At 52.7% G+C, this 26,012-nt stretch overlaps 1 protein-coding gene across 6 annotated transcripts; it reads right to left on the minus strand.

Annotated features, from left to right (window-relative positions):
* Positions 1-5,390: 5,390 nt before the first annotated feature.
* On the minus strand, positions 5,391-25,947 carry MAG (myelin associated glycoprotein). Of its 6 annotated transcripts, none has more exons than XM_074369804.1 (11): positions 24,612-25,947; positions 19,927-19,986; positions 19,366-19,434; positions 18,829-19,197; positions 17,213-17,509; positions 16,856-17,113; positions 15,493-15,753; positions 10,256-10,543; positions 9,799-9,895; positions 8,868-8,967; positions 7,368-7,891 (listed from the first exon to the last, which is right to left on the minus strand). In XM_074369804.1, the coding sequence occupies exons 3-11, from the start codon at positions 19,409-19,411 to the stop codon at positions 7,727-7,729; spliced, it is 1,881 nt and encodes a 626-aa protein (XP_074225905.1). In that variant the 5' UTR covers positions 19,412-19,434; positions 19,927-19,986; positions 24,612-25,947; the 3' UTR covers positions 7,368-7,726. The 6 variants fall into 6 exon arrangements, with proteins under 6 accessions (XP_074225902.1, XP_074225905.1, XP_074225901.1 ...); XM_074369800.1 differs by lacking the exon at positions 24,612-25,947 and adding an exon at positions 20,408-24,597; XM_074369803.1 differs by lacking the exon at positions 24,612-25,947 and adding an exon at positions 8,573-8,611 and having other exon boundaries at positions 7,754-7,891; positions 19,927-20,392.
* Positions 25,948-26,012: the final 65 nt, after the last annotated feature.

Consider the following 26,012-nt stretch of genomic DNA (forward strand, 5'->3'; position numbering starts at 1 on the left):
TTATGGTAGCTCACAGAGAAAAAAATGTGACAATGAGTGTGTATATGTCCATGTATGACTGAAAAATTGTGCTGAACACTGGAATTTGACAGAACATTGTAAAATGATTATAAATCAATAAAAAATGTTAAAAAAAAAAAAAAAGAAAGAAAATAAATACCACGTCCATGAATTGGAAGACTGAACATAGTAAATATGTCAATTCTCCCCAAGTTGACATAGAGATTTAATGCAATTGCTATGAAAATCTCAGCAATATTTTTTCTTGTAGATGTAGACAAGAGTATTCTAAAGTTTATACAGAAAGAAAAAAGAACTAGAATAAAAAACATTTCTGAGAATGGAGGATGAAGGAAGCAGAATCACGCTACCTGATTTCAAGGCTTATTATAAAGTAATTTTCAATAATCTAAACTGTGTGGTTTGGGTCGGGGGATAAACATATAGATCAATCGGGGACATTAGAGAACCCAAAAATCTACACAATCTACAGCCAACTAATATTTGATAAAAGAGCAAAAACAGTTCAATGGAGAAAAGATAGGCCTTCCAACAAATGGTGGTGGGGCAAACACATATCCATAGGCAAAGCATGAACTTCAACCTAAATCTCATATTTTATACAAAAATTAACTCAACGTGGATCATAGATTTACAGGTGAGACATTAAACTTTTAGAAGGTAACATAGTATAAGATCTTGGGGACGTAGAGGCTGACGAAGAGTTCTTAGACACAAGACCAAAAACATGACCCCTAAAACTCAATGAATTGGACTTCAAAATAATTTTTTTTCCTCTGGAAAAGACTTTGGTAACAGAATAAAAGGACAAACGATAGACTAGGAGAAAATATTTGCTAGCCACTACTCTGACAAAGAACCCATACCTAGAGTGAATATAAAAAGAACTCTCAAGACGTTAAAAAAAAAATCAAACAATCCAATTAAAAGATGGGCAAAAGGCATGAAGAGACATTTGACTGAAGATGGTATATGAATAGAAAATACTTACATATTTCAAACATGTTCAACATTACTAACCTTTAGAGAAATGCAAATTAAGATCACAGTGAGATCTCACACACACCTATTAGACAGCCAAAATAAAAAAAAAAAAAAAAAGCAGCAATAGCAAATGCTGGAAAGGATGTACAGTAATGGAATCTTTTTTACATTGCTAGTAGGAGTGTAAAATTGTCCAGCCACTTTGGAAAACACTCTCCAAACAGTTCCTCAGATGTTAAACACAGAATAACCACATAACTCTGTAATTTCACTCCTAGGGTGTACACCCAAAAGAAATGAAAACATGTCCACCCAGAAATTTGAAGACAAATGTTCACAGCAGCATTATTCATAAAAGCCAAAAAATGGGAGCAACCCAGATGTCTATCAAGTGATGAGTGGATAAAGAATACATGGTGTTTCCTATTGTGTAGCACAGGGAACTATATTCAATATCTTGTCATAACTTACAATGACAAAGAATATGAAAAAGAATGTATAGCGTGTTTGTAAAACTGAATCACAGTGCTGTACCCTGGAAACCAACACAACACTGTAAATCAACTATACTTCAATTTTAAAAAAGAATATATGATGTATCCATACCATGTAATATCATTTGGCAATAAAAAGAGATGGAGTACTTTATAGATCCTACAAAATGAATAAACTTGAAAACATTAAGTGAAAGAAGCCGATTATAAAAGGCCACATGTTGTTTGATTCCACTTCTATGAAATGTCCAGAAAAAGGGAATCTGTAGAGACAGAATGTAGATTTAATAGTTGCCTAGGGCTGGGGTGAGGGTTTTGAGAGGATATGGGGAGTGACCACTAACAGGCATGGGTTTCTTTTTGGGGTGATGAGATGTTCCAAAATTGACTGTGGTGATGGTTGCCAAACTCTGTGAATATACTTAAAACCATTGAAGTGTACACTTTAGGTGGATCATCTGGGCGATTAGAAAACGGGCAAAAGACGTGAGATGTTTCATCAAAGAGGATATACAGATGGCAGATAAGCACATGAACAGATGTTCGGCACCACTAACCATCAGTGAAATGCAAATCAAGACCACGATAAGATATCACTGCATACCAGGAAAACGGCTAAAATAAAAAATAAGGACAATATCAAATGCTGGTAAGTTTCAACTGGATCATTCATGCGTGGCCGGCAGGAATGTAAAATGGTACGGCTACTCTGGAAAATCGTCTGTAAGCTTCTTAAAACACTAATGAGATGCTCCTACTGTGTAACTGAACAATTACACTTCTAGGCGTTTATCCCCAAGAAATGAACATTTCTGTCCACACAAAAACCTGTCCCCGGTTGTTCATGGCAGCTTTATTTCTAATAGCCCCAAAGTGGAAAACCACCATGTCCCCCAACAGCTGAACGGTCAGCAACCGTGATGCCTCCGTGCCGCAGGGCGCTACGTAGCCCCGGAATGATGTACTGAACAGGTAGCAACTTGGGTGATTCTGAAGGGCATTATACTGGGTGGAAAAATAAAAAAACAACAGTCCTAAAGGGTCACATACCATTGCTTTTATGTTAAGTTCTTGAAATGACAAAATGGTGAGATGGAGAAGAGATTATCAGTTAGTTGCCAGAGGTTACAGACAGCAGAGGAAAGGGAAGTGGATGTGACTACAGGGAAGATCTTTGAAGCAGCGGAATAATTCTGTATCTTGACTGCAGTGGTTACATACATCTAGACATGTGATAAAAAGACTTAGAACTTGGACCAGTGTCAAATTCCTGGTTTTGCTACCATACTATATATAATTATGCAAGAAGTAACCATCGGACGCAACTCAACAAAGAGCGCACCAGATGTCTCTGTTCTATCTTTGTTACTTCCTGTGACTCTGTAGTTATTTCAAAATAAAAATTAAAAAAAAAACAGCTCAGTGATCTCCATGGGGGACTCCCTGGCCGGGGGACAGGGTCCCAGAGGTCTTCTGCAAGGGGTCCCCTGGGAATGGATATTCCTGCTTATCACATAGAAGGAGTGTCTGGCATTGCTGAGGGCCCCGTCTCAGGAGGAAATTGGGCTTGAGAGCTTAAGAGCATGTCTGGATTGCTGGAAGGCCAAGGGCTGCAGCAAGAAGGGGCACGGGAGTGATGGGGAGGCAGGACTCCGGACAACCGTGCTGTGGGGCCTTCATTCTTCCTTCCATCTTTCCCTCCAAAGAGGTAGATGATCTCTGTTTTGGGTGACTTGACTTGACTGTACCCACCCTGCCCTGGGAAACAGGGGAGCCAGGCAACTAGGTGAGGCCTGGGCTGCCTTCCCCACCTGGCTGTGTGCCCCCTCTGAGACCCCTGTCCGGAGCTATAAGACAGGGATGACACTGCCTTTCTTGTGAGGCCACACACTGGCTGCACACAGCTGCATGTGCAGTATATGCCAAGCACGTGCTAAACAGACCTGGGTTCGTATTCCAGTGCTGCCATCTTCAGCTGTGACCTCCCTCAGTTTCCCCTCAAAGGGCGACGCTGATATCGGCAGTTCTGACTTCCCGAGTGTGCCATAAGAAATCACGAGCACATAAAACACTTTGCACGGTGGCGTCATGGAATGAGTGCTCTGTAAAAGTGAGCTGTCATTATCAGGGACATCGTCCCTCTCTCTGCTTGGTGCAACACTCCATGGTGACATTGAGTCATATACCTCTGGCTACTCAGCTCTAGCCTGAGTTTGACAGAGAGGCCCTTTGAGACCAAACTGTGGTTCCCCTCTCACTCCCCAGGGAAGATGTATTCCAGGCAGACCAAGCTCTCGGGGTGGGGAGGGGTTTTCTGCTAGGCTGCTGCCCAGCCTGTGAGCTGAGGTGGTCACCTCCCGTCCAGGCAGCTGACTGGAGCAGAGAGTGAGGAAGGTGGGGAAAGAAGGAGGCTTGGCTGCTCTTGAGCCGAGCTGGGAGTGCTCCCCTAGCAGGGGAGCCTTTGAAGTAGCCAGTGCCCCCCTGGAGCCTTTTCATTGATGGGGATAATGGAGGTGCTCGCCCCAGGCACAGTGCTCAGGACAACCTTGGGGGAGGCGAGGGGTAGGTGACTAGGGATGGCTCATCTCAGCCAGGATTGACCCAAGAGGTTGGCGGGAGGAGAGGGACAAAGTGGCCCATGTTGTCATGCCCCTGGCCTGGTGCCTGCATGTCCTCTCTCCTGCACAGGGTGACCCATCTGTCCTGACAGCTAGAACCATGAGACCTGTTCGCCTCTATCCTGGCCCGGCCAGACCTCTTCTGCAGGTGTCCTCGTCTCCCTGAGTCACCATGTTGTGGTTTCTGACTCTCCTTCAGCTTGAAATTTCCCAAGGGGCCTTCCTTGAACATGCTGAGCAGGGCACACTTGTGTTCTCCACCAAACTAGTTCCTTTTGGCCTCTCTGGCATCTACGAAAGGAGGTCAGCCACCTCAGACTCCTCTCTTCCTTCCTCTCCAGCATCAGGAAGCCCCAGCAGTTCCTCCTCCAAAATGAGTCCTGATGCTGTTCCCTCTCACCATCTCTACTTCCCCTCTGTCGGACAAGCTCTATGGCCTCCAGAGCCCCTTGCCCACGTCTGCTGATCCCCGGCTCTCACTGTCCCCACAGCGGCCGGCAGGGTCTCTGAAACCTCCAGCCCCTCCATCACATTTCTCTGTGTATAATTCTCCAGCAACTCCCCAGTTCCCTCAGGGCAAAAGCCTGAGTCCTGACTGTGACCTAAAGTCCCTCTGTGATCAGGCAGCCACTCCGGCTTCTTGTTCCATGAACACGACAAGTACATCCCCACAGTGGGCATTTGCACCTGATCTTGGCTTTCCCTGGACCCACATTCCCCAGGAATCAACAGAGCTCCTCCCCTCTTTCCTTCCGGTCTCTACTCAAATGACTGCTTTCTAAATCAGCAGCCTTGCAATCACGCCCTGTCCTATCTCTCTTAGTTTCCGTCTAGCACACTCCCTCTCCGAGCACCCCTGCTTATCTGGCCGTTGTCTGGCTCTTCCACAGGATGTCAGCTCCACCAGGTCAGAGTGCAGTTTTCTCGGTCTCTGTGGCATCGCTAGAGCCCAGCGCAGGCCTGGCACACAGCAGGTGCTCAGTAACCATGAACTCCGGGGGGAGTGTGACAACTCAATTGTGTGTCATCGCTGAATGTTAGTCCCTCCTAAGAGAAGATACGGCCTTTGTGTCAGATCACTTCATTGTTTCCCAAACTTTAAAGGTTTGCCTGTGACCATCAGGACAGTTGTCCTGCCTGTGAACCAACCACCTGAAATATTTTTATTTCATCCATTTCTTTAAATCAATTCACTTGATTTTTTTTTTAACTTAGTCTCATCCTAAGTTTGTATCAAAAAAAAACACCAAAAAACACATTTGGTCTGCTGGTTTCTTTTGGTTCTGCTACAGACTAAGTGACTATTAACGTAAAAGTGGCTCCACACCCCTCCTGGGGGCCCCGGCTCACCGCCTGGTGCTCAAGCCAAAGGCCCTTGTTATTGACATGCTCTGCGTCTCAGGGCGAAGTCCTTCAGGGCTTTCCTCCCAGGCCAGACCTGCTGGAGCCAGGGTCCGTCGTCAGAGGACAGACGTTGTGAGGGCGGGGCTCCTGCCTGTGTGCAGGAAACCTGGTCAAAACTTCCAGTGTGGCTGCCGTGAAGCCCCTGCTCTCCTCGGCCACCCTCTCCAGGCTTTTTTCAGCTCCTAGAGTCACTTGGGGCCCTCACACAGGGCATTCTTGAGTGACTTTCTTTCCACATGGACACCTCCCTGACCCCGAGACCCTAAGTCACACTTCCATTCTCAGCTGTAACAGCTGTCCCTGTTACAGGGACCGCAGTTGCAGCCAGGCTTGTGTGTGAGGTATTTTATTCACTGTCCTCCCTGCATGACTCCCTACATCAGGAGAGGGCCTCAGGGTAGGGTCCCAACCCCGCCGCCCACATCCCCACTGACACCCACATCTCTTCCCATCTCCTGCATGTGGATTTCCCATCCCAGCCGAAGCGGCCTTGTCCCCTTCCCTCCCAGCCTAGTGTGGTTATTCCTGCCTCTGGATGTTGATTTTGGCCTCCGTTGTGTCCTCTGCCTTCCTTGAAAACCGGGGAAAACCACCTTTCTCGGGAACCACACCTGAGTCACCCGCAGCCCCGCAGCTCTGTCACCTGCAGAACGCGTGAGCTCCCGTGGCTCCTCACTGACACGCCAGTGCTGCCCGGTGGTCAGTGCGCGGGCCCCAGGGGCCAGGGCCCTGGGCTCAGGTTGGGACTGCACAGTCGCAGCAGGGGGGCTGGAGGAAGTAGTTTCACCTCTGCACCTCGGCTCCTCCAGTTTCTCAACACCCGTGCATTAGACTCTCCTGGAGGACTCGTCAAAACCCAGACTGCTGGGGACCCCCTCAGAGGTTTTGATTTCTGCTGTCTGGGGTGGGGCCTGAGGCTCTGCCTTTCTGACAGGAGCGCAGGTGAGGCTCATGCTCTTGGTGCAGGGACCCCACTCTGAGAACCGCTGTCCTGGTCATTAGGGAAGGCAAAGGGAGATAGAGAAATTCCTAAAAATCAGGCAGAATCATGTGGCTCATAGTAAGCCCTTGACACAAATGTCATGCCAGAGCACTCATGCCAGAGCATCCGGCCGTCTTTAAATTCCTGACAGGGGTTATGGAAAAAGCAGAACAGAGTCTAGCACCTGGCCATGCCAATTTCCTGGCTCTGAGACCCTGGGAAAAATCACCTAGCGTCTCTGGGCCCCAGTGTTCTCATCTTCACGGGTTTGTCTTGGGGCAGGGGTCCCTTCCCAGGACAGCCTGAGCTCCTTGAAGGGGCATAAATCACAGCTGATGCCTGATGGGTGTTCTTGAACCAAATCAAGTTGGAAAGACTGAAGCTGCAGAGTACAGCACGAATGTGAGGGAGTCAAGCCAACACAGGCTCCAGAAACATTGAAAGCGTGGGGGGTGGGGAGGGTGCTGCAGGGCATAAGATCTGGAACATCAGTGAGTGAAGCCAGCCAGGTGTAGGACAAAAGGGGAAGGTGGGGACTGTGGCCAGTCAGGAGCCAGGCTCCTTCAGAAGGGGCAGCCACCATCTCTTTCAGTGAGACGTGGCAATGTGTAAGCGCGAGCCTGGTGTTGTCAGTCACTCTGACTGGCAGAAACTGGAATGAGAGTCATTATGTGAAATCACTCAGAAGTCAAGCATGACACCCTGTGGACCAGACCCAGCCCACAGCTGTCAGCTCGGAGTCAGAGCAACTTAAGGGCGGCTGGCCTGGGCTCAGGGCTAGAATTCTGAGGACTTGGTGAAGGAAATGCGGTGGATGGCAGGCTCCCCAGGGCTGGATCAGAATCATTAGGATTTAGATGGGTGTTTGGCTTCAGGGCATTTATTTCATGTCCCTCCGTACAGGCCCTGGGGCCAGGTGGGGGAGGGGCAGGAGACCAGGCAGGGGGTAGCAATAAATAACACGGACAGACGGAGCTCCCCTCCAGACAGATGAGGTTAAAGAGGGTTAGAGGGGAGCCACAATGCAGAGGTGGGGGGTCTGGCAGGGCAGGGGCAGCTGGGAAGGAGGGGGAGGCCAGGCCCCGCCGGGACCTCACGGTCATCTGCCCCATCCCTTTCCTGCCCCAGCCCCCACTACTTTTGGGAGAAAGGGAGCCCACAGCCAGTGGGGGCCAGCGAGGGTCCTGAGGGGGGGGTGGCCACACGGGCTGCCCCCAGCTCCCTCACTTGACACGGATTTCAGCATACTCGGCTAGCTCCTCCGTCAGGGTGTAGCTGTCCTTGGTGGGTCGTTTTCCCAGGTCTGAGTGAGAATAGCTCAGGTCCAGCTCTGGGGGTTCCCCCCGAAGACCCAGCAGCCTCCTCTCAGATCCCAGGCGCCTCTCACTCTGTGAATGGAACCAACCCATTAGGAGGTCGTGTTCTACCTTTTCCAGAGGCAAAGGCTAGACCTGCTGGCACCCCCACGGCTCCAGAGTTGAGTCCCAACACCCTGGGTGAGCCTCCTTCCTCAAGGACCACCAGCCCAGCCGGCCCCATAGTGTCTGGGGCCCCCTCTGGGGCCCCTGCTCAAGCTGATCCCTACACACAACAGCCCCCTCACTGCTAAGCCTGAAAGTCACCTACAAGTCAATGTCACCAGGAAGCCATCTTCAACATAGGAATTTGAGGGCATCCAATTCAGTCCATAACACTTCACCAAATTAAAGCCACCTGATCGGGAGTCCGCTTTCCTCAATTTTTGTAAATGTCTGGCTCGGTACGTTTGGGTCTGGTGTGGTCCCCTCCTCAACCTGGGAGATGCTGCAGGTAACTTCGGCATCCCTGGCAAGCTTTCCATCCTCCTCACCCCGACACAGGCCTTCAGACACACACACGCAGGACAGTGGCCACAGACAGACAGAGGGGAGCAGCAGCGGGACAGAAGAGACAAGGCCAGAAGTGCTGGGTAGGGCCAGATTGAACCGGGGACCATTGTGGACGCCTGACAGGGACGCAGACACATGCACGCCAACCCCACGGCCCAACGAGGGCCCGGAGGTGAGCACACTGAGGCCCCCGGAACCTACCTCCTGGGGTGCTCATTCCAGGGTAGAGACCTCTCTGGACTATTAGAGAAGGAAATGCAGTCATAGACCCAGGTGGGGAGGATGAGGGCTTCCCTCGGCCCCGAGCTCCACAGCCCCCTTCATGGCCTCAGTCTGGACGCCGCCTCCCAGCCCAGGTCCAAGCCAGCCCTCCACACTTCCTCTCCTTCCCTTCTGAGGGACCAGCTCCCCCTGCCCCCAGGCCATTCCCAGACCCTTGGTGTCTCTGGCATCCGAGGTCTCCAGCTAGCTTGGAGCTACGGGGCTCCAGTCTCACCTCATACTTCTCTGGTGCCCCGGAGATGCGGAAATCGCTGCTGAACAGGACCGGGGGGTTGTCCCCCGCCGAGAAGCTGGGGCTCTCTGTCACGTTCTTTCTGTGGGGCAGAACATAGCCCCAGTGGGACCCCAAGCCCTCCCTTCCCCCTCCCTTTCTGCAACCCCATCGACCTTAGGAGTTTGGCCCAAAAGACCCCAGAGTTGCTCCCCATCTCCCTAAGATGGGGCCGGCAGCCCCTTCAGAGTGACAGCTTCTTCCTGTCCACCAGCGCCCGTCTCTCCCCTGCCTCACGGCTGAGGAGGAGCCACCTGGCCCCTGGTCTCTGCCGCTTTCAGGACCCCAGCCTTGCTTCTCTGGGTTCTCCTCATATGCCCTGGGGCTGTCTGCCCCTCTCGCTGCCAGGATGTGGAGCAGGGAGTTTCACTGATTGTCGGAGGAGCTGACGTGTGTGGGCTCTCACAGCAGCGGTCCCAGAAAGGAATTAAGGAAAACAGCAGCAGCGCACTTGTGGCAGGCGGGTGTGGTTTGGGGTGGGGAATGTTTTTGTTCCCACAGATGTGTGTAATCACGGGGGCTTCTGGGACCAACTGTGACTGATGCTGTGGCTGCAAGCCAGGGGTACCGGCTCTCCCCATCACACCGGAGTGTGTATGGGAGAGTTCCGGGATGGCAGGAGCCCGTAGCATAGAATGTAGGGAACAGGGAATGACTGGTGGGGCGTACTGGGCCCGGGCACTGGCAGGCGTGACCCGACCGCAGTGGTTCATGTCAGTGGGAGCCCTCTCCCCTCCATCCAGCTGAACATTCTCAGAGCAGAATTCGCCTTTCTACACCCATACCTAGCCCACCACCTGCCCAGCTTCCGCCCAGCCCCCGCTCTGCCCTTGAAGGCTCCCCACCCCTAGCTCAGCCCCGGCAGCCCGCTCACTTTCTGCGTGTCTGGGTGATGTAGCAGACGATGGCAATTAGGATGGCAAAGGCGACCACGGCCCCCACGGGCCCGATCTTGGCCCACATCAGGCGGTCTGAGGAGAGAGAAGACCCAGGCGCCCTCAGATCTGTTGGTGGGAGTGAGGACACCCACGCTCTTAGGAGACACGCTAGGGCAGAGTGAAAACATTTGCACAGCTGGCACATCCTCGCACCGACTGACTGGCCTGGAGGCCTTAGTTGCTCAAGGGCCCCAAGAGGGGCCGGTACAGTACAAGCAAACTCAGAGCAGCCTCTCCTAACCGACTGCAAAGGGCATCTTTACCACCTGATCCACTGAGGAGCCTGACCCGTGTTCAGGGGCCGATGGTCAGCCTGGCTGAGGGGAGCTTGGATCCTAGAGGAGCGCCACCCCCCTTCCCCGGTGGCTCCCCATCCCTGGCCAAACCACTCACGGGCTCCCTGGAAGGGCAGCTCCAGACTCTTGGTGCCGTAGAGGTTGCTGGAGGTGCAGATGACCCGGGGTGGGGCCTGGGCCTGCCCCCGCAGCGTGAGGATGCTGGTGAGCAGGAGGCCACTGCGCTCAGAGTACACGAACTCCCGCTCTGTCTCGTTCACGGTCACATTGCGCGAGGGCAGCTCGAAGGCCACGGTCGGCTCCGGGTTGGATTTGACCACACACAGGCACTGCACCGTGTCTCGGGCCGCCGCACAGTGGGACTCCAGGAGGATCACGGGGGCAACTGTGGGGGAGAGACCGAGACCCGGTGGGCTGGTGACAACACGAGGCCAGGCCGCAGGGACTCCCGGGCTGAGGACCAAGGGTGGGGGTGGCAGCCGGCTCGGAGATGGGCTGCCTGTTCCCCTTTGCACTATCTCTTATACCCTCTCTAGCTTTGTTCACCTTGTAGAACGTAAACAGATTGTGGTACTCCCTGCTCAAAACCACCTTCCAACTGCACATCCCCACCCCAACCCCATGTCACTTGGAATAAACCAACTTCTCCTTGGTCTGCAAGGCCCCGCAGGCCCTAGCCACGCTCTGGTCTCCTCTCACCCTGGCTTATTCCCTCCCAGTCACATCAGCCTCCTTGCTGTTTCTCATCTCTTGAAACTTCTTCCCACCTTGGGGCCTTTGGTTTCTCGCTCAGCCTGGAACACTCCCCTGACACCTGCCAAACTCACGCCCTCACTCCATGCAGCTTCTGTGCACCAACCATGTCTCTTCCTGTGGCCACCCCGTGTGCGCTGTGCCTCCGTTCGCTAACCATCCACTGGGGTTTTCTCCCCAGCACTTACCCCTCCCCATGTTATATACTGATGTGCCTGGTCTCTTATTTCCACCAACACAGGCTCTTGCAGGGGGGAGGGTATAGCTCAAGTAGTAGAGCGCATGCTTAGCATGTACAAGGTCCTGGGTTCAATCTCCAGTACCTCCTTAAAAAAATGAGCAAATAAATAAACCTAATTACTGCTGCCCCCACCCCCCCCAAGAAAAACCCAACAAAACAAAAACACATTCTCTTGCTCTGTCCCACTCTGTCCCCGCTACTTAGAACCTACCCTTCACCTTGCAGGAGCTCTGGGAAGACTTGTGCACTGAATTCAGCCAGCCTCTCTTTCAGGCCATCCAGGAGCTGCCTCTTCTTATCCCCAGAGCTCCCTGCATCCTGACCCTCCCTCCCACATGGGATTCCCTGGGCCTCATACACCACCCTCCACCCAAGATCACGAAGTTGAGCTTTGCTTTGCTCCCATTTGAATTACAATAATGGTATGGGTATGTGTTTTTTCCTTTCATTTTCCAAAATATGAAATTCCAATTCACTGAATTCAGTGAACACTGAATGTTGCTTTTTTTCAACTATGTTCTTTTTCCCTCCTGGAGAGTCCGGCACTCCCTTCTGCTCACTCTAGTCTGAGCTCGGTCTGGTTCTCAGTTCTGACCAAAACTCACACAGCGGCAAAAGACCCTGGGCCCATCTACCCTACTTATTTTCCATTTCCAGCAAAAAAAAAAAAAAAAAAAATGCAGGTAACAGTGATGGGCTGTTAGGTGAGTTACATGACCAGTGTATTTGCAAGAGATGATTCCAATTGGAACCTCAATGTATATACACGTTTCTAAGTCTAGTAAATTAAAAGTTAAATATTCCACAATTCTGGTAGGCAGACATGCACTATGCTTGTAGTATTAACACATCACAGAATAAATTACTGACAAACTTGAACTGACAGTGATTAAATTGTGTAAACCCTTTCATTCAAGACTGCACTGCTTAAAAAAAAAAAAAAAAAAAAAGACCGCACCACTGGTGCTGCTGTGACAGTGTCCGTCCCCAGTGCTGTGGGAACGCTGACACCCTTGCTGCACGTGCTCAGCATCTCTGAGGCGTTGCCAGCAGCCTCAATACCTACGAAACCCTGACTGATGCTAGACAAACCCCAAGTCCCACAAAGAATGGGAAGTTTATAGCAGCACTATTTACAATAGCCAAGACATGGAAACAACCTAAATGTCTATCGACAGATGACTGGGGATAGAAGATGTGGTGTATATTTATACAATGGAATACTACTCAGCCATAAAAAAGAATAAAACAATGCCAGTTGCAGCAACATGAAGGGACCCAGAGATCATAACACTAAGTGAAGTAAGCCAGAAAGAGACAGAAAAACACTGCATGATATCACTTATATGTGGAATCCTAAAAAATGACACAAATGAACTTATTTACAAAACAGAAACAGACTCACAAATATAGAACAGACTTATGGTCACCAGGTGGAAAAGGGGTGGGAAGGCATAAATTGGGAGTTTGAGATTTGTAGACATTAACTGCATCTAATATACATTAGATAAACAAGTTTCTACTGTAAAGTACAGGAAACTACGTTCAATATCTTATAGTAACCTATAATGAAAAAATATGAAAAAGAATATTTGTATATATATATGTATGACTGAAACATTATGCTGTACACCAGAAAATGACACATCATTGTAAACTGACTATATGTCAATTTAAAAAAAAAATGAGGAGTTTAGGGTGAGACAGCTTTGGCTTGAATCCCAGCTCTGCTACCTACTGGCTAGTGGCCACCATCAGGCCACTCAGCTTCCTGGACCTCCAAGATGGACTTCTCATCTGTACCAACAGGAGTAATGGTCCTTTACTTGTGAAGGGCCATGAGGACCCTGCTCCGAAGTGGGCCGGTGAGTATGTTGGAAAGGCTTAACATTCCAGCCAGGGATTCAGGATTAGATAAATGGAACCATTCCAGCAGAGGGTGCACGTGAGCAAAGCCTTGGCAGCAGGAGGGCGGGGCTGACTCCAGCCTGGAGTCCAAAGGAGAGATGAGTGGGAAACTGAGGATGCCTAAGACTTACAGGGCACGTGGGACTTGTCAGGCGCTGTAGCCACTCCCCATAACATCCTTAGTCTTCATCACCATCTTTAGGGTAAGATACTGTTATACCCATTTTTCAGAGAAGAAAATTAGGGCTTAGCAAAGGTGAAGTCACTTGTCCGGGATCACGCAGAAGGATGGAGACAGAGCTGGGATTCGGACCCAGGTCGGGGTGCCGGACATCAGTAACACTTCAGTTTCCTCCCATTAAACTGGGGTAAAGGGCAGTCCCTGCCCCCAGTCACATTGTTGCGAGAACAAAGTAAGTCAACATGTGCAAAGGGCTCGGTCTCCTGCCTGTCATGAGCTCTCAGTAAGTGCGAGCGCCCTGTATGTCCCACACGTGCTGGGAACCCCACTCCAGGAACACCCACTTCAGCGTCGGCGAGCACTGAAGGCCCAGCTCCAGGGAACACAGACTTAGGGGACAGAGAGGGGCCTCAGGGGTGGCTCTGCCCAGCAGGCTGAGGCCAGACTCCCAGACGGCAACACAGGCCTTGGTGCCCAGTGAGGGGCTCAGAGGGGGATGGGGCGGCACAGCTGCTCCTCCGCTCCAGCAGATCGAAGGCCTTATTCTCCAAATCTGTTGTTTGTTTTCAAAAGAGGCCAGATTAAGGGAGTCCTTCGGTATCAAGGACTGTAGTGGGGGGTGAAGCAGCCAGGCGTTAAGAAGTGGGCAGACAGGAGTCCAAAAGAATCCTGGCTCCGGCCAGCCTTCCAGCTACATGGCCTTGGGGAATTCTGACCTTCAGTTTCTCCTCAGTCAAGGGGGACAGTGAGAACAATGCTGCTTCAAGGGGTGACCACAAGGGCCCAGCAAAATAACACGTGCCGGCGATGTAATCCTCAGCCCTTGATAACCGTTTGCTGCAGCCACTCTTCCTATAGGGGAGGGTCTGTGACCGAAAATGTACGTGAGATGGAGGTGTATGTATGTTCAGGGGCGCCCAGCAGATTCTCAGAGGGGGTCTCTGACTCTTACACCAAAGAACCCCTGGCTTGGGAAGCAGATGTAACAGGGAAAAGCGTGTGGCAGAGGGGAAGCTGGCCCAGGAGGGCAGGTTTGGAGAAGGCAGGGGATCGCACAACCCGCACGCGTGATCGCATCGGATGCTGTGAGTGAGCAAAGACTGGGAGGGAAGGTGCCCCAGGATGAAAGGTTAGCAGAGCAGTGACAGCGATTGCCATGTGGTGGGAGATGGCCCTCCAGGAATGACTCGTATCTACCACTATCGCCACACGCAGAGTATTGAGTATGCACTGTACTCGATGCCTTCTGGCAACTTTGTGTGGTGGGGACCATCGTAGGTGGAATAGTTGAGGCTGGAGTGGTGACGTTTGGAGATAAGTGGCAGAGGCCAGGCTGGAGGTGAGGAGGAAGCAGAGGGGAATGGAAATATGGAGGTGATGTTCCAGAGGGAGTTACTGGAGGAGGGGGAGTGGACGCTGTGACTTGGGAGCTATGACCTAGAATGGTGGCTGGGGTGGGGGTGGGGCACTGGCTGTGCTGTCTGCACAGAGGAGGGCAGGAAGGGCCCGGGCTGGCAGTGGAACAATGAGCTTCATTCCTAAGACAGTCAGCTTTTCATATGCATCCATCTCATCTCTCTGGTTATACTATATCTGCTGATAAGCTCGGTGTCCTCTTGGTCCTATCCCCCACCTCCCACCAAGCCACACAGCCCATGCACATAACAATAGCTCGATCAATGTATTCTGATGTCATAACATAGGATGAGGTCAACTTTGGGGAGTACAGAAGAGTGGAACCAGACCTCTGGATTTGAATCTCAGTTCTGCCGTTTTTCTGGCTGTGTGATCTTGTGCAAGTGGCATAACCTCTCAGGGCCTCAGTTTCCTTCTCTGGAAACTGGTAACAGTAACAGAACCTCCCTTGTTGGGCTGTTGTAAGAATGAAAGTCTGGGTCCCTGTACAGAGCTTCTAACAAGTGCCTGGTACCTAGTGATGCTCCAAAAGGGTTAGATGTTGTGGTTATGATTTTAGTTAATGCAAAGGTACAGTGGCCACAGGGTTCAGAAATCTCCTTAGTCAAAAGCCAACTGAGGACGCAGCACTCTCAGGTGGAACTTTTATTTTCTTGCTGTGGAGTCCCTGCTTCCCTGATCCTCCTCTGCTGGAGCAAAGCTGACCCTTGGTTGGGGTGCGTGGGTGTCTCCCAGGAACCCAGGTGTCCCCCACCGCAGGGCCCGGGGGTAGGGGTGGGCAGGAATCTTGTCCAGCCACTCGCAGGAGGGGCAGGGGAGCAGAGGGGGTACTCACACTCCACAGACAGGTTGAAGGCGGTGGCCCTCTGGCCATACTGGTTCTCGGCCACGCACCAGTACTCCCCGTCATCCTCAGGCGTGACGGCGGGCAGTTCCAGCTGCAGCTCGTTCTCATAGATGACCGTGGCCAGAATCTGCTTCTCCTTGAAGATGGTGAGAATAGGATCCGGGTTGCTCTGTGTGGAGCACAAGATGGAGACTGTCTCCCCCTCCACGGCCACCACTGTCCCGTTCACCGTCGGCTTCCAGGGTGCATCTGGGGGGCAGGACAGGGGGCTGATGGTCAGAAGCCAGGGGTGCCTCTTCTGCCAGTCAACTCCCACCCCCAAATGTGACCCCCCGACCCCCCTAATCTGAGCACACCAGCTCAGATGGCTCAGGCAAGCCCAGGCCTGGCTGTCTCATTTACAAAAACGGGTTCTGCAGCCAGTTCTTGTGTTTGAATCTTGGCTCTACCACTTCCCAGCTGTGTGTGGACCCATGTGGTCACCCTTCTGGATCCTATTTATCTTATCCAGAAGATGGGTTTAACAATATTCCCAACCTCATAGGGGTCACTGAGAATCTGCTAAGTGACAGGCACTGTTTTATCCTGAACGAGGTAGATGAAGACCCCTGCCCATGTGACAGATGTTATGTAAGTAAATCAAATATAAAGTTGGCAAGATGGGGATACATGCTTTGGAGAAAAACAAAGGTGGGATGGGAAATCGGGGTAGGAACAGCTTTAACTAGGATGTTGAGGGAAGGCTCCCGTGAGACTAGAAGGAGGCGGGTAGGAGCCAGCTGTGGGGATGCCTGGGGGAAGAGTATTTGTGTAAGGCAGTCAGAAACTGCTGAGTAAACGTTGGCTAGAGCTGTCATTATTATTATCCCCAGCCCTGGGCATTTTGCCTCAATAAATATTTGTGAATGAATGAATGAACGAATGACCTTTCCTTGGCTCCTAGCTAAGAATCCTGTCTGTCCAGACCCCTCCCCTTGGGTCCCCATAATGTTTGGGGTGCCCATGAAGTCTGGGTGAGTCCTGGGTTTCCCTTAACCCTCATTTTATAATGCAGACTTCCGGGACCAAGCCCAGATCTGGCCCCAGGAAACTGAATTTAACAAGCTTTCCTGGGCTGCAGGGACCACATCTGTCTCTTCCCATCTTGCCCTAGTGATGAGAGGGGTACAGAGTAGGTGTTCACCAGACACCCATAGAAAGAATGAAGGAACGCTTTAACCTGCAGCCTCCTCTCCATCTTCACCTCAGCCACAGATGGGGTGTGGCCCTGACCGCCCTGACCCCCGACTCGGCCCTGAGTGAGGCCATGTCCCCAGCGCCAGGCGCCTGCGCCCCCAGGGCGGCGACTCACACATGACGCTGAGCCCCACGGTGCGGTTGTCCTGGCCGTAGGCGTTCTCGGCCAGGCAGGCGTAGACGCCGTCCTCTGCGGGGGTCACCTCCTCCAGCTCCAGGGACAGGCTCTCGGCCACGGCTTCCCGGAGCACCGTGCCGTCCCGCATCCAGGTCAGCAGCGGCGGCGGGTTGCTGTCAGCCCCACAGAGCAGGCTGACGTGGGAGCCCTCGATGGCCTCCACCGAGGAGTTCACGTCCACAATCACCGGGGGATCTGTGGCAGCGGGGACACAGCCGAGGTCAGAGGGCCTGAGCCGCAGACCCCGCCCCCGGCCCCGCCCCCGGCCCGCCCCCGGCCCGCACCCAGGCTCACACTTGACGTCCAGGCTGGCGTAGCCCTCGAACTGCAGGGTGGTGTTGGGGAAGGAGGCCTGGCAGCCCAGCCGGTGGCCGTTGGCCTCCCTGGTGGGCACGAAGTGCAGCAGCGACACCTGCACCCAGGTACCCTCGTCCTCGCGCAGTCGCCCCAGCACAGTGGGCTCCCCCAGCCCGTCGTGGCCCAGCCAGCTCAGCTCTGGGTGCAGCTCTGGGCAGTTGTCGGGCACCATGCAGCTGACCTCCACTTCCGTGCCTGCCACCACTTCCGGGGGAACCACAATGTTCGGGGTGTCTAGGTGAGAGGGGGAGAAGGAGCGTGAGGAAGCAGCATCGGACTCGAGGACACCCCCACCTTGTCTGACTCCATTCCTGGTACCTGGTCCCCTCCCTGTTCATGGATGTAGAATTCCTCCCACCTTCTCTCCTGGGTACTCTGCACCCAGAAGCCCTCTGCAGATACAACACCGGATGTAATAATGGAAACAACAATAGCGTGGTCTGAGTACGTTTTAGCGTCTAACTTGCCAGTCCTTCCAGCCATACAAAAGCTAGAATGTGGGTAATATTATTTTGCTCATTTTGCAGATGAGGAAACTAAGGCCTCAGCTAGTTCAGGGTAAACTGACCATGATTAGCATGCACGGGGGCCTGGGTTCAATCCCCAGTACCTCCATTAAAAATAAATAAATAAACCTAATTACCTCCCCCCCAAAATCAAACTAAAAAAAGAAAAGAAAGAAAGAAACCTCTCTCCTTCCCACGTTTGCTTTGGTTTACCTTCCTGTGTGTGTGGTGTGGTGTGTGTGTAGTATGTCCTGGAGACGTGTCTATGTCTGGCTGTGAGTTGGGGGAGTCTGTTTCTGCATCAAGGCTGTAACCTGGCTCCTCAGATAGACTCAGAGTTGATGGGGAGCCAGAATCTAAGGACTCCGTGTCTCTCAGAAATGAGCCAGTGGGCCCTACTCTGATTGCCAAAACTCACCGAGCGCTGCATTTCCTTTGGCCTAAATTTAGGATGTTCTCTCTTAATATCTGAATCAGCAGCGCATGTTGAAAATACACAGAAGAATACACAGTTCTGGTTTCCCTTGAAAATTCAGACTATCTGACAGCCATGGCCCTGCATTCTCAGCCAGCACCAGTCGGCCAGAGTTGGGCGCCGGGTACCGGGCACTCCTCTGAGCGCTTGACAGCTGTTCCCTCCTTGAGTTTTAAGTGCTATTCTTATTCCCATTTTACAGAAGAGGAAAACAAGGCCCAGAGAATTTAAATAACTTGCCCACAGTAGGCCAGCTCATGCAGGGATCCCGGGTCCTTACCGCAACCCCCAGGCCCCACTGCCCTCCTCCAGGTGTTTCTAGAAGAGTAAGAGCACTGTTTTCCTCTGACTACTTGGGACCCCTGCTTTGCCCATGTTTGTCATCTGCCCCGTCCGTGTGGGTATGGGCGTTTGTACTACTGTCCGCCTACCCCCTAGCCAAACCGACAAGTCCCTGGTCCTGCCAGCCAGACGTCCCTGGAAAGTTTCTGGGAGGACTTCCTGACACGCCCCCGCCCCCTGCACTGCTCCGCCCCCTGTACGCGCCCGCGCAGCAGCCTCTGGGGACTCACTGATGATGTCCAGGACACTGTGCTCGGAGAAGGTGTACTGGTTGTAGCCGCCGAGGTCCCCGCGAAAGTAGTACTTGCCGCCCAGCTCGGGGCTGAGGTTGCTGAGCAGGAGGGTGCAGTTGCGCAGGCCCAGGTCCCCCAGGAGGCGGCTGCGGCCCTGGAAGCTCTCGTGGACCACTTGGGTGCGTGACTTGAAGACCACCGGCGGGTAGTTTTTCGGGTAGGGGCTATTGAAGTACCAGACGCCATGCACGACCGCCGGCCGCAGCTCATCCGGGAAGTCGAAGCGGCAGGGGATGGAGACGCACGTGCCCTCGAAGGCTGAGATGGACGAGGGCATCCAGGCCCCCCAGTGACCCCCGCGAGAGGCTGTGGGCCAGCAGGACCGCTGAGATGGAGGGTCATGTCCTTCCCGGATGCCCCCAGCCCCTGCTCCCATCACCTTCCACTGCCCAAGTGGGCTCCAGGGACCCACAGAAACAACCCCAGCCTGCTCAGGGGCCAAGACCCCCGAATCCCTAGACCCCCAGCCATTACCTGAAATCATGATCCAAAACAGAGGCAGCGCCGTGAGGAATATCATTTTGTACAGCGAGTGAGCAACAGCTGGAGAGGGGAAAGGAAAGTAGAGGCCACGGGAGTGGAAATAGCGCCCCTCCTAAGACCAGGAAGCAGACCTGTTTGGATGTTCACCGCTGCTGCTATGATTATTTATTGTTACGAACACTTCTGTGGCATCAGCCATGTACCACCCCCAGTGCTTTACTCTATTATATGAATTAATTTGATCTCTTTGAGGTAGATGCAATTCTTAGTCCCATTTTATAGCTGAGGTTCAGCGAGGTTGAGTAACTTACCACAGTTGGTAAGTGGCAGAACTCAGATTCAAGCATTTGCAGGTCTGCAGACCCCGTTCAGGTCTGCAAACTTAACCACCTAACTGTCCTGTCTCTATGTGGTATGGATGCGCTAATAATTATCTTTACTACCATCATGCCCCTGGGGATCTCCAAAAAGTAAAGCCAGAGTCCAGGGTGGACCAGCCACAGGAAGCAGGAGAAGCTGGGAGGAAGGGGAAGTTGGAACCCCACCCCTCACCTCCGTCTCCCTGAGTTGGGAATGTCTTCTGGTCCCACTTGAAGCTGTCGGTCAGCCAACCTGGAACAAGAGATAGAAAAGTGCAAGGAGACAGGGGCCTGAGCCTCAGCCACCCAATTTCAGGACCTACTATGAGTTGTGGCTGTCGTAAGGCTGCCCGCATGGTCTCTGTTGCTCAGGGATGCTTGGGACCCTCCCACACAGCCTCAGAGCTACTCAGATCACCCCCCTCCACTCTCCTCCACAAGCTGTGTTGGAAGAGAACTCTGGGGAAGGAAAGGAGAGCAGCAGAGCTTTGGGGTGGGGGGAGGCGGGCGGTGAATGGGGGGAGGGAGCAGATGTCCCACGGCTGAGGCCTGGGGGTGGCAGGCGGGGACCCGGCCCCATCAATGACTGGGTTTCACAGCATCAGCATTCCCAACATGCCGTGTGAATTCCTGCCGCCCTCTCCCACCCCACAGACGGCCCCTGGTGTCCTTACCCTCCTGAGGACCAAGCCCGGTACAAAAGAGCCCTGTTCCCTCAGGGGGAGGGGGTCTCATCCTGGGGGGCTTCTGGAGTAGGTGGAGGTGAGAGAAGAGCTGGGCACTCCTGGCGGGGTTCGGAGAGGGGCCAGGAAGGACCAGGGTTTGGGGTGAGTAAGCTCCTGGCACCCGGCTGCTCTGTGGGTCGCCTCAGGGTTGGAGCCAAGGTTTCCAAGTGGCTGACTTTCAACACTCTCTTCCCACGGACAGACACATGCATGGTCAGACACATGCAAATGCTGGTATGAAATGTGACAGATCTAGACCCAGCCAGAAGGAGCAGGCGCACACCATAGGGACCCGCATGGACAGAAGCCAGGGCCCTGCACGCATGGATGGGCACTGAGACACACACAGTCACAGAGGCACACCTGCGCCACCCTCCATCCTGCCCAAAACACACCTGGACTGACACGGGCCCAGCCTTCAGGCACACACACCCGGATCTGCCTGTGTGACATGCTCACAAAGGCAATCGGTTGGACATACACACAGAGGTCCATGGACAGACACACCCAGACACGTGATGACGGACAAGAGGCAGATGCTATCTTTGTACCTGCGACAGGAAGGTACAGGACTGACAAAGGTGAGGGCCACAGGGCCTGGGCAGACCTGCAAAATGCAGGTGTAGACCGGGCATTCTGAATGGGGGTGAAAAATGGTTCTTGGGGTGGGGTCCGGAAACGTCTTAGCTACTACAGTGGTTTGTGGCTCTCTAAAGGGCCACAGCACCTAAACATATACAGTAAATCCGTAGTTTTAACATTTCAAGGGGGAAGAAGGATTAGGAAAAACAGGTCATAAAATTTCCTTAGTGGGGTGTCAAAAAAGGCAGAGAAATACTGATATGGATTAAGACTCACGCGGAGAGGTGCCTGTGCGTGCGCACACGCCCCTTCATGCACTCAGGTGCTGGAACTCGTTCACTCAGAGCTCACTGCCCCCACCCCCTCCCAGATGGCAGGATGCAGGTGTCTGATCAGCTGGGCATCCTTCTGCTCTTCACCTGGCCCAGGACCACTTCCACCCCATCTGCCCCAAACATAGGAGCCTCAGGGCAGCTGTTGCTGCAGAACCTCCACCAGAGGGGTTCTGAGGAGCGTGCTTCATTCTTTCTCTCTGTGTTTTCTTCCCAAACCCCTGGGGTTCCTGCCCATGGCCAAAGGAGTCCTAAGCAACACTGTCCCCCCTCCTAAATTAGTGGCAGTTCACAGTGACCCGCCGTGGCCCAGGCCACAATGCCTTGCGCAGGCCCTGGGCGACCCTGCCCCTGGCTCTCAGCCCTGGTCCTCCGCTGTCTTCCCGGCCCCGGCCCTCTCGGCTGTAGTACTCACCTGATGCTCCTGCTTCTGTACCCTCTGCTCCGCCGGCCCGCCCGCTCGCAGTCCCCTGGCCTCCCAGGGTCTAGGCCCCCACTTGCCGGCCCCTCCCCTCCCCCTGGGTGCCAGGGGCCGCCTGCCTCCAGGGCCCAGCTCCTCCCTGCCCCCGGGGGAGGGGGGCACAAAGGGCCCTTGTCACCACCGCTCGAACTGGGCAGCCTGACGCCTGGGTTCCATGAGCTCCTTCCTGGAGGGGATGGGGGTGGCTGCCTCACTCGTTCCCCCTCCATCACTGCGCACCCTGGTTCTGGGTCCCTGGGAGGGTGCTCTGATATCTCTGGAAGTCTCAGACTGAGAGGCAGAAGGCATTGTCCTCAAGCTTCTAGGGAATTTTGGTGGTAATTTAGAGATAACCCCAGGCCCAGGAGGCCACAGAGGCCAGTGTGGCTAGGAGAGGAGGCAGGATGCCCACTCTGGGTCCCAGTAACCCCCACCCCCTCTAGAATTACTTCCCTGAATCATGTTTGGTGCCCACATCCTGCTCTATTCTCTTGTAGGCTCTTCTGGCCATCACAAACGACTTTGTATATTGACTGTCTCCTCCGTGAGAACATGACATCCAGGAGGACAGGGCTTTGCCTGTTTACTCCCAGGCTACCCTGCCGGTAGAATGGCTCCTGGCAGTTAAGATGCATAAATGCAGTTTGGGTGCACAAATGTGTGCCTCAAATACCCTGTGGCACCTTCTGAACAGAGGCTTTTGCGTTTGTTCCTTCCTCCCGGAAAGCTCCTCCAACCCCATCCCACTCCCCACTCTGCCGCCCGCAGTGGCCTCATTTCAGTTCCCATCTTGGATGTCACATCCTCTGGAAGCCTGCCCAGCCCCTCTCACCAAGCCAAGCCCCTCGATTTCAATGCTACCCTGTCCTTCCATGGTCTTCAGCATGGTATTGCCCACCTGCACCCTTGGTGAGCTGCTTCCCCCCGCCCCCGGCACCTGAGCTCAGAATCCTGCCTGTCTGTCTGTCTTGTTCACTTCTGTAGCTCCTAGGACAGTGCCTGTGCAAAGAAGGTGCTCAGCAAGGACTGTGCCAACTCTTGGAGCCAGGTGGGGATTGTCCGTGAGCAGATATCACAGTGATCCTCCTGCTGCCCCAGCCCTTCCCACTGGTCATGACCTTTCCGTGGTGGTAGTGTGACAAGTGTAGTAGTGATTTGACCATGAGCAGTCCAGTCACACTGGGGCATCCTCTGTCTTCCTTCGGGCCAGAGAAGAGGGAAAGGAGGGAGGGTCCTTTCTCCCGAGGGAGAACCCGGCCCTGGGCTGGGGAGTGGGGGCGGGGGTGAGGGGCGGGGAAATCCCGCAGCCTCGGGCGGGGCGTGAGGAGTCAGAGCGGGCTGGATGGAGGGGGAGGGGGAGTCCTACCCCCACCTCAGGCTTCATGATGTCAGACTCTGCCCGTGCCTTTCCCAGTCAGGGACAAAGGCCCATTGAGAATGGGGTGGGGCTTGAACGCCTAGGTCCCAGAGGAGAGAGGGGCCTGGTGCCTGGGCTTTGGGGAGGACGCAGAGATCCCGGGGGGACTCATATGTCACAGCCTTCAGCGTCAACACCAGCCCCCTCGGGGTTGGGTGCTTGTGCAGTTTGAGGGTCTGTCATCCCTCTGGGTGTGAACTGAAGCCAGTCCCTGGGGGCAGGACACACCGGCAAGTGTGTCCCATAGAGGGCGCTATCACCAAGCTCTGAATTCTCGCGTCTCCAGCCTTCAGAGGATGGAGCACTGCAGAGTCCCTGCCAGCCGGAGGGCGAGATGTCACTCAGATCCAGCTACCAGTGCTGCCCGATCACCTGATTCTTCCAGACAAGGCAGGTGCGTTAGTTTGCTAGGGTTACTGTGACAAGGTATCATAAACTCAGTGACTCAAAAAACAGTTTATTGTCTCAAGGTCCTGGAGGCTGGAAGTCTGAAGTCAAGAGGGCCACATTGCCCCTCTTTATAAGTACAGAGGTCCTATTGGATTAGGACCCACCCTAATGACCTCATCTTAACTTGATTATCTCTGTGCAGACTCTATTGCCAAATAAGATCACAGAATCTGAGGTCCAGGGGTTGACTTCGACATTTAAATTTTAGAGGACTCAGTTCAACCCATTACAGCAGGAGTTCAGATTTTATGTGAAATATTTTGATCTTTAGGTATTAGCACAATTTTTCTCTAAAACACTGTGCAGACCAAGCAAAACTCATCTCAGGGCAGACTCAAGCCCTCAGGCCCACCTACTCCGTGTTCTCTGGAGTGGGAGCTGGTGCTTGGTCCAACCAGGAGGCAATCTCTCACCTCAGCCAGAGTTGGCAGCTTCACAGCAGGAGTCTTCAAAATGTGACCTGGGACCTTGTTAGAAATGCACCTTCTGGGCCCCACCCAGACCTGCTGCATCTGCATTTTACCAGGCCCTCGGGGAGATTCTGGTGCCCGCTAACTGCCTCACATCACTGGGACCACCCGGAGGACTGGCTAAGCTGAGAGAAAAGCACTGATGTCATTAAATGCAGTTAGCAATTTTGGGTCTCCCACCTCCTGGGCACTTATCAGGGGTCTTCAAGGCCTCCCCCTCCCTCTCCCCTGTCAATATAAATCCCTTACATTGACAAAGCATTTGACAATTTCCAAAACCCCTTCAAGACCCTCCCTCGCTCCTCCACAGCCCAGGGAGCCGAGTGCTGTAAACGCTTCTCTCCTCTTACAGAGGAGGAGGTGGGGTTTCAGAGCAGGGAGAGGATGCCAGCGAGATCCCGCAGCAGAGAAGAGGCCAAGTTCCCCACTTCGCCTTCCTTACCCGTCCTTTGGTCTCCATTCAGGAAAACCTCTCCCAGAGGACCAGCCTCTTGTGGCTTCCAAGGCAGGAGCTGACGATGCACAGGGCTGAGCTGGCTCCCAGCTGGGTTTAGTTTGGCTCCCAGCGTGTTGATTTTTTTTTTTAAATCAGATTCCTTTCATCATCTGCCAAACTGATTATTTTAAAAATCAGGAAATTGCCGATAAACATAAGGATTGCCACCTTCTCTGGAAAAGAAGCTCCAGCTATGTTTGGCCTGCCTTTGGGCATGGCACCCATGCCTGGCAGCCTCTTTCTGTGGGGTCCCAAGCCTCCCCCCTGCCTATCATTATGAAACATTGAGGCCAAGTGGCTTTATCATCATTCTAGTCCTGATGTGTTTTCTTGGGCTAAGGAGATAGTGAAATGTGTCTTGCATCTCTTTTTCTATCAAAGTGGGGAAATTAGATCAATTGAGAGGGATACAATTTTTCTTTTTTTTTAAATTTTATTTATTAAAGTGTAGTTGATTTATAATGTCAGTTTCAGGTGTACAGCAAAGCGATTCAGTTATATATATGTATGTATTTCAGATTCTTTTCCACTATAGCTTATTACAAGAAATTGAATATAGTTCCCTGTGCTATACATTAGGTCCTTGCTGTTTATCTATATTATATATACTAGTGTGTTTCTGTTAAACCCAAAGTCCTAATTTGAGAAGGATACAGTTTTCAAGAGGAAAGGGAGGGAATTCAACCCCTTGTGGAGGGGAATAAACAGTTCCCATGTGTCTCCCATGCAATGTGTGTCCTTATTGAGAGAATACAAGTTTAGAGGCTCCTGTGGAACAAATTCATCACACCTCACTTGTTTACTGCACCTGTCTGGTCCCTGAAGGCCAGTGATTCTCAAACTTTTTGGTCTCAGGACCCCTTTATACTCTGAAAAATTATTGCAAACTCCAAAAACCTTTAGTTTTACTGAGTTATATCTATTGTTGCTTAATGTATTAGAGATTGAAAGTGGGAAATGTTTAAAGCACAGGATACACAAGCACACAATCCACTGGCCGGGAGAGTGATGACGACATCACATGTCCTGGGGCCTCTGGGAAGCTCCGCTGTACGCTCACGAGAGAACAAGAGTGAAAAAGTGGTAACATCTTAGTAGTTTCCACCTTGTGGAGCCCTGGAGGAGTCCCCAGACCTTACTTTGGGAACTCTGGCTAGGCATTTGAATTTGTACCCTTGTTTTAAGATTTCAAGGAGGAAACTTCAACTTTCATTCCCTGCTGCTATGACATAAATTCGAGGTGTTTTGAGGTCGGGGAAGAAGAGAAAACAAATTCCCTCCACCAAGCCTCCAAGCTTCCTTGCAACCCTTTGCAACACACCAACCCCGCACACCTCACCAAGCTCT

This window comes from Camelus bactrianus, chromosome 9 (genome assembly GCF_048773025.1).
Source record: "Camelus bactrianus isolate YW-2024 breed Bactrian camel chromosome 9, ASM4877302v1, whole genome shotgun sequence".
NCBI classification, from domain to species: Eukaryota; Metazoa; Chordata; class Mammalia; order Artiodactyla; family Camelidae; genus Camelus; species Camelus bactrianus.

Excerpts from the sequence above, each read along its gene's own strand:
- MAG (XM_074369799.1), bottom strand. The coding sequence starts at position 20,089 with ATGCGGGCAGCCTTACGACAGCCACAACTCATAGTAGGTCCTGAAATT. Across the intron at positions 15,754-16,855 it reads CGTGGGGCTCAGCGTCATGT|ATGCACCCTGGAAGCCGACG; the intron begins GTGAGTCGCCGC and ends CCTGCCCCCCAG. Across the intron at positions 8,968-9,798 it reads ATCACCCAGACACGCAGAAA|AAAGAACGTGACAGAGAGCC; the intron begins GTGAGCGGGCTG and ends TCTGCCCCACAG.